General features: G+C 38.1%; 2 protein-coding genes across 2 annotated transcripts; both read right to left on the reverse strand.

Moving 5' to 3' along the window:
* Positions 1-2,830: 2,830 nt before the first annotated feature.
* Positions 2,831-6,393, reverse strand: LOC110944143 (uncharacterized mitochondrial protein AtMg00810-like). The gene is made up of 3 exons (XM_022185857.1): positions 6,188-6,393; positions 5,292-5,343; positions 2,831-3,919 (listed from the first exon to the last, which is right to left on the reverse strand). Exons 1-3 carry the CDS (start codon positions 6,391-6,393, stop codon positions 2,831-2,833), a joined length of 1,347 nt encoding a protein of 448 aa, XP_022041549.1.
* A 48-nt stretch (positions 6,394-6,441) lies between these two features.
* On the reverse strand, positions 6,442-7,661 carry LOC110944142. Its single transcript, XM_022185856.1, has 2 exons — positions 7,565-7,661; positions 6,442-6,890 (listed from the first exon to the last, which is right to left on the reverse strand). Exons 1-2 carry the CDS (start codon positions 7,659-7,661, stop codon positions 6,442-6,444), a joined length of 546 nt encoding a protein of 181 aa, XP_022041548.1.
* Between the last annotated feature and the right edge of the window lie 956 nt (positions 7,662-8,617).

The raw sequence follows: 8,617 nt of genomic DNA on the forward strand, positions 1-8,617 counted from the left end.
TCATTTGTCACCTTATATTATTTAATTTTAATTTCCATATTGAAAATGAAATTATATTATTATATTATCATGTTAAATTAAATTGTCATGATAGAATACTTTACCTATTGATATTCCTGTATATATAATAGAATAATAGAATAGAAAAAACTTGGATATATATGAACTTTCTAAAACAAATATAAAAGTTAGCCAAATAACTGAAATAAGTTCCTGATGTTGATTATATCACTAAACATGAGTCAAAATAAAGAACCCTAATTATGTTTATTCAATCATAATGTAAATATAGATGCCAAGTTAAAGATACTTACTTGTAGAGATGATTATCTTTGATGATAAAGATGAGGTCATGATTCCCGTTATGGTACCTTGGGTTGATGGATCACCTTAGAGAGAATTTTAGCATTGGTGTTCTTATTTAGTTCTTCATCTCTTATGATCAAATATATATATAACATCAAAATGAATGATGATCATGAACGGTTATGAAAACTCTTTACATTCTCTATTAAAGGTACCTAAAGGGAAATCATAATTGCCCCTTAAACTAATCAATAATTACAATTACTACCATCAAGTAATTGTCGGGGACTAGTTATGTCACATTGGTAATGTTACCAAATGATCCGTAAGGCCACATCAACGGATTATTTCTAACATTCTCCCACTTGGCTGAGTGATCATTTGTGATAAGTATAAGTAAGTTTGGCCAAGTTAAAACATTAATCAATGTTTCAAATTGAAATTGCAACAGAAAAATACAGTCATTGAGTTATTGTCAACTCAAGACTCCCATTAATCATGTTACAACCCCAAATCAAAACATACGTAAATTTAAGACCAAAATGACTGAGGTAAACCCTTTGAAATTAATTTGTATAATTCTTGTCTTTACGTCATCAGGTGCACATATGTATTTATAGACAAACAAATTGTGTAATTGAGGAAAAAATAATAACTAATCATTCATATGTACGATATGCTATTATGTAAGGCCTTTAGTAAAACCCGTCTTTATTATGAGCTCTTAGAAAGACTTTGAGTATAGACTTTAGTTATCGGATTCGCAAGCATATCATCAATGTAAATGTATTTGATACAAATATTAAGTTTGCTCTTCTTGTTCATAAACGAACAATAATTTTGTATCGAAGTTTAATGCAGCACCTCTCGAACTGTTACTGTTCGAGGAAATAAGGTAGCTGACTTTTCACAGTAAGTCTTCAATATAGTATTTATATGGAGTTAATAAGTTTATGAGTCCACTGATAAAATTTCAACAACATTTAGTGACAATTGCGTTGTTAATTAACAACATATTATGTCATTATAATTTAAGTTGTTGTTAATAGTTTATTATGACTCCTTCATGAGATAGATTTGTCCGCAGACATAAGGATTACCACAAATTGACTTTTAGTTTCTTTTGAACATCATAAAATCAAGGTAAGAATAATCAACCTCTTCTTATAGTCTTTCTCATTTCTTAAAGATATTGTAAGATGCTTCACAATAATCTAGAGTGATCTAATGTTCATCAATGTGAGCAATATCTAAACGAGTATAGACTTGAACCTTCATAAGGCTTCTAATTAATGAAGCATAAGGAAGTAATCTCATTTATCTTTTATCCTCTTAATGAGAGCAATATTGTTTGTTACATATGTAAGAGCCCGCTTTAGAGTAAAGCTTATGACACGAAACTAATGCCCCAATGGGTCTATCTCGGTACATTTTGATATCTCTCACGTAAGTGATATTTCCGAGTTCATTATATCAAAATATGTGTGAGAAATTATTTAACTTATGTAACATATACTTATAAAAAGAGTGTTATCTATATAAGGACAAGTTTACATTAGTTGCTCCCACTCATCCTGAGGTTGGTACACATAAATCCACTTAATTTGTGATGAAAAGAATTGCATTAAGATTTCGTCACATTTTGATGTTTGCTTCAACACGTATATGGATTTCATTGACTTAGAAACTAAGTGTTCTTGACCTTTCAGTTTAGAACTTTCAGGTTGTTTTGAATATGTAAGTCTTTGTTTAGGGAAAGTTGTTTTAATATCCATTTAATGTAGCTACAAAAGATTATAAGCTACTAGAACAATAATGATCCTCAAAGAAACCTTTTGTAAGAAAGGTAAGATGATTCTTTGATAAATAATTCTATTCTAAGCATAACCATTAACAATCAATCTTGCTTTTAGTGTCTTAACGTTTGCATTTGGATTTAGGCAATTCAACCAAATCCCAAACGTTATTTTGACACATAAAATCAAATTTGCTAATAACAATTTTTATTCCATTTAGAAAATTGATTGATGATTTGATGCTAATGGCTTAATTAGAAGAGGTAGGATCAGTAAACTTTCTAATATCCATTTCAACTTTAGTCAAGGAGGATACATAATCATCAAAGTTAAACCTAGATGACCTCCGTAGTTGATTATTGGGTTGTATTATGAGTTTCAGTTTTATGGATTGACTCTTGATTAAGTTGCTATCATTTTCAAGATTCCAAGTGTGTAAGAGTTGGTGGAGTATGGTGTACAATAGGTGTAATCCGAGTAAAATTTAATAAGTCTCTTCCCTCCGCCTCTTGTACTTCTTACAAGTCATGATAAGGACTTTTACTACTCCCACTAATTTTAGAAATCATTAGACATTTAGCATGCTTATGGTCAATGTAAGAGGTTTTCTCAAAGTTAATCCTTCTCATTGATCTCTTGATAATTTATAATACAAAATAATTACAAAGTAGATCTCCTATAATCTCTACAATAATGAGTAAATCAATGCCTAAATATACAAGATACTATTACACCCCCGCAGTTGAAGCATCGGCAGGACCGATGTTGAGACTGGAACGAAAGTCATCGAATAAAACACACGGGAGCCCCTTGGTAAAAATATCGGCAATCTGATGACGAGAAGGAACATGTAAGACACGAATGTGACCGCGTTGAACCTGTTCATGAACAAAGTGAATGTCGAGCTCAATGTGCTTAGTGCCCTGATGTTGTACCGGATTACCGGAGAGATAGACTTCACTGACATTATCACAGTACACCAATGTAGCCCGTGAAAGAGGATGATGAAGCTCGAGAAGAAGATTACGCAACCAACAAATATCCGCAACCACATTAGCCACACCTCGATATTCCGCTTCCGCACTGGAGCGAGAAATAGTGGACTGACGCTTGGAAGACCAGGAAATAAGATTATCACCGAAATAAACACAGTATCCGGACGTAGACCGGCGAGTATCAGGGCATCTAGCCCAGTCCGCGTCAGTGTAAGCAATCAACCGTATACTGGAAGTAGGTCCAAGATGAAGACGAAAATCAGTCGTGCCCTGAAGATATCGAAGGATGCGTTTCAAGGCGTTCCAGTGATCAGTCCGAGGTGCGTGCATATGCATGCAAATCTGCTGAACAGCATAAGATATGTCTGGTCGAGTAAAATTCAAGTACTGTAACGCACCAGCAAGACTGCGAAATGTCGAAGGATCATCATGAAGGGGGCCGTGGTCAGCAGATAGCTTTGACTGCGTATCAACAGGAGTAGCAACCGATTTGCAGGAGTCCATAGATGCCCGATGGAGAATGTCACGAACATAAGCCTGCTGAGATAAAAACATAGTATCACCTTCCCGAGTTACCTGTATACCCAAGAAATAAGAAAGTGGCCCCAAGTTTTTCATAGCAAATTCACTGGACAACTTGTGAAGCAAGCGTATACGAAGATCCTCGGAGGACGTGGTAAGAATAATGTCATCCACATAAATGAGAAGATAAGCGATTTCATGCCCATGATGATAAATGAAAAGAGAGTTGTCAGATTTGCTTTGACGAAACCCTTGTAAAGTGACAAAATCGGTGAACCGCTGGTACCATGCTCGTGGAGCCTGTTTGAGACCATATAAGGACTTTCGTAGCAGACACACATGATCGGGAAAATCACGATGCCGAAACCCATGGGCTGATGCATATAAATTGTTTCTTCTAAATTGCCATGCAAATAAGCATTAGTGACATCCAACTGATGAATTTGCCATGACTTGGACAACGCAAGTGAAAGGACCAACCGATAGTAGAGGGTTTAACTACGGGGCTAAACGTATCGCCACAGTCAACCCCTATCTACTGCTTACGACCATCACAAACCAAACGAGCTTTGTACCGTGCCAAAGTACCATCAGACCGAAATTTATTTTTAAATAACCACAAGCTGCGTATAATGTTCATGTCAGGTGTTTTGGGTACAAGCTCCCAGGTCTTGTTTTTAAGAAGTGCACTAAATTCATTGGACATGGCATTATACCACTCTGGAGAGGACAAGGTAACCTGAGGACTCTTGGGGACGGGTACAATATTAGATGTGTGAAGGGTAAAAATCTGTTTGGGTTTGCTAATACCACTCATAAAGCGAGTATGAATTGTGCGAGTGATGAGAGGGGGTGAGGTGGGCTGATCAGGAACAGTTTGGGCTTGAATGGGCTGGGTTTGTTGAACGAGTGAGGTTGGCGGGTTTATTTGGGTTGTTGGGACGGAGACGGGGTGGGTTGGCCTTAGGGGTGGAGACGCAATAGTGGGTTCAGTGGGGGTGACCGAAGACTGGGCTTGGGTAGGTGAAGAATGTGGGCTGATAGGGTGGGCTCGGGTAGAGGTGGAATGCGGATTGTGAGCCGAAGGTTGGGCTTGCGTGGAGGGGTGAGAAGGGTGTGATGGGCCGATATGTGTAGAGGATGTAGTTGAGGATGTAGTTGAGGGTGGGGCAGTGGGTAAAGGAGGTGAGGCATCAGGGGGTGGGAGAATGGTTGGGTTAGGTTTGTTGGATTTGTGGGCATTTTGTAAATATTCCCACACTAAGGGGTTAATGGTCGGGTTTAGAAAGTCGTAAGAGGGCGGCTTAGAGGGGGATTGTATAGTGTAAGGAAAGATAGACTCTTCGAAGTGAACGTGGCGAGAAATAATTAGTTGGTGAGAGGTGAGGTCGAGACACTTATAACCACGATGGTTGGAAGGATAACCAAGGAAAACACAAGGGTGTGACCGGTAGTCAAGTTTGTGTATGGATGTGGAAGGGGTTAGAGGGTAACACAGGCAGCCGAAAACACGAAGATGATCGTATTCCGGTATGCAATTATAAAGCAAGGTGGTAGGGGATTTAAAATGGTGAGTTTTGCTTGGTAGAATGTTTAAAAGATAGGTGGCAGTTTCGAGAGCATGATGCCACATATTAGGGGGAAGGGAAGCTTGGGCTAGAAGCGAACGAACCATGTTATTAATGGTGCGGATTTTGCGTTCCGCTTTACCGTTTTGGGAAGACCTGTAAGCACAAGAAAAACGGAACTGCATGCCATTATGATTACAAAAATTGTAAAAGTTGTGGTTTGCATATTCTTTGCCATTGTCACATTGGAATTGTTTGATTTTACGTTCAAATTGGGTGTTAATTAAATTGTGGAGGGTGGTGAATGTGTGGAACACTGGGGACTTAGTTGCAATGGGAAAAGTCCACAAGAAGTTGGTAAAATCATCCAAGAAAAGGATGTAATATTTGTGACCACCCGTGCTAAGTACGGGTGATGTCCAAAGGTCACTATGAACAATGTCAAAAGCTGAATGAGTACAATTAACAGAATCATAAAATGACAATTTAACACTTTTACCAAAAACGCAAGATTGACAAAGTGTTTTATTAAATTTTCCAAAATCAACAAAAGAAGATAGTTTCAAGGACTGTAACAAATGTTTGCCTGGATGACCCAAGCGTTGATGCCAGCGATCTTGAGACACTACAACAAAAACAGAAGGTGAGGTAGGTTGAAGTGGGAGAGGTGCAGTCAAAGGATAAAGATCGCCTGTGCTATTGCATCGTAGGATAGGTGCCCGAGTTTTGAGATCCTTCACAAGAAAACCAAACGGATCAAATTCAACAGAAACTAAATTGTCGGTGGTAAGATGAAGAACAGAAATAAGATTTTTGATTAAGTTGGGTGCAAATAAGACATTGTTAAGTTTAAGTGGTGGATAGGGAGGGGGAAGGACCTGGTTGCCTTGTGCCAAAACAGGGATACTCATGCCATTACCAACAATTATATTTTTATTAGTGCACCTATTAAAATTAGACGGGGAGTATATACCTTGCTCGTTAGCCGAGTGAGAAGTACCGGTTTCCACCACGACCCAAGAAGGACCTACCGCGGCCGCGGCCACGTCCGCCGCGGTTCCGACCACGCCCCCTGTCGGACGGCTGAAAATATGCAGGCTGTTGCTGAGAGGAACCGTTGGACGAAGTGGCGGTGGTTGCGGCGAGGGCAGTGGCGACAGCTTGAGAACCGCGAGTGGCCTGCCGTTTCTTCTTTTGTTCCTCCATGTTTAACCTGGACCAAACTTCGTTGAAGTCCGGTAAAGGGTCACGATTTTAAAGTACAGTGGAGATGCTATCGTATTGCTCAGTAAGACCGGTGAGGACCTTGACCAATATCCGGTCATCAACCGGAGACCCGACACTCTTGAGTTGTTTGGCAATATGCTTCGCATGCTGACAATAATCAGCCATGCTGGAGAAATTTTCGAGTGACAGGTTAGCAAACTCTTGGCCGAGGAAGATGGCACGAGTATTTTTTTTATCATTAAATTCGCTTTCAACGGCTGACCAAGCATCATGAGCGGTTTGACCTGTTTGCAATATTATGTGAAGAAGAGGAGCAGAGATGGTGGCATAGATCCACTGGAGAACCACAGCATCTAGCTGGTTCCATAGGGTTTCGGCCGCACGGGCGGCGACTTCATCTTTGGCGGCAGCCGCTGCATCTAAGGGTTGTGCGGCAGGTTTGGGAGCGGGTTGTTTGGGAGACAAGTGGTCGAGTACTTCTTAAATCTGACAGTGCACCTTGAATAGAGTTTTCCAGGTGGTATAGTGTGTTGAGTCTTTCTCCAAAATAATGCGTACATGTGTTTTGATGTTGGAGACGGTAAGGACAGGGTGAAGTTTGGACTCCATAGGTGAAGAGGAGAGAAAGAAACAGCAGGTTGGGGGAGGATCCGATGGTCGACAAGAAGCAGTCGACGGCGGTAAGTAGGGTTTAGAGGGAGGGGGATCGAAAAAGGCTCTGATACCATGTAAGAGGTTTTCTCAAAGTTGATCCTTCTCATTGATTTCTTGATAATTTATAATACAAAATAATTACAAAGTAGATCTCCTATAATCTCTACAATAATGAGTAAATCAATGCCTAAATATACAAGATACTATTAGTCAACATTAGAAGGCCAATAGATTCTAATAGAGAAACAAGTTAATGATGTAACTCATTGTAGCTTCTCTGTTTGAGGATTATAATTTTGGTAAGAAATCTGAGTGTGCCCACATTTAAGCAACAATGAAACTTTTGTTAGAGTAGCAGTAGATTCTTAAAGAGAAAAGTTGTGAAGGAACAATGTCTTGTACAAGAGGTACAAATTGAGGTAACAACAAGTTTTCACTCCCCTACCTCTTGCAACTCTCGCAAGTTAAGATTAAGACACTTAATGCTCCCACTAACCTTTTAGATCTCTAGGAATGCTACAAGATAAGTTTCCATGGTGTATGTGTTGTGGGAACATGTCATATATGTTAGACTTGATTTCCTTAATGTCCATATATTATAAAAATTTTGGGGACATATTTAGAAGGAATCATAGTATATATGAATTAATTTCTTTAATACCTTTATTCATATAAGACATATTAAATACAAGTAAATATTATGATAAATGAATTGTGTCTGAATATTCCATTTTGGGATAAGTTCCAATGAAATATAACTTCTAATGGAACTTAATTTATTCCCTTAGCCATTTAAATATTAAGGATTATAACACATGCTCATAAGTCACTAAGAATGAGATTTGATAATATTTCATCCATCATTAACCTAGTCATGATTTCTCGTGAAATTTGGTCTCAATGGATGGAATTTGTAAGTCCCATTTTTTCTTTTGTTAAATTTTCATTTTCATGATAACAAAAGGTTGTGAAAAAAGTGTAGCATCATCTAGTTCTATCTTATAAGGTTTCTATCCAGATTGAGATGACAAATAATATGAGAGTTTAAGGTAAGAGTGACTTTGTTTTAACCATGCAAACCTCACAACTGTTATAACGTAGCTTTTATATTGATACTAAATTCTGAATAATCTACAGAATATATAAGGTATCATAAAGCCCAATTATAAAACAGTTTATTATGGTTCTTGTAGTCTTAACATAAAATTTTGTCACTAATTCTCATATTAATTATTTGTTGATGTCTGGTAAGTAAACGTATAGAACTAGACTCAACCCGCCATGTGTTTATTGGAATATTATCATTAGCAGACTTAAATGTCATAAATATCTAACTACTTATCTTAGCCAGCTGTTCCATTGAATTATGGATAGTCTCGATGCTCATGCCTAGTTTAATGGCATAAACCTGCTGTGAGACTTTCCTTTGAAGAAACTTATAGCTGGAAGTAGCAGTTGTACACTATCTCTGAAAAAGTATTCTCCTTTCAGGTTTAGTGGCGGTGAGATGAACAACATCTAATTTTCCAGTTTCATGCATTCCTTTTCC

Source organism: Helianthus annuus, chromosome 5 (assembly GCF_002127325.2).
Source record: "Helianthus annuus cultivar XRQ/B chromosome 5, HanXRQr2.0-SUNRISE, whole genome shotgun sequence".
Classification (NCBI taxonomy): Eukaryota; Viridiplantae; Streptophyta; class Magnoliopsida; order Asterales; family Asteraceae; genus Helianthus; species Helianthus annuus.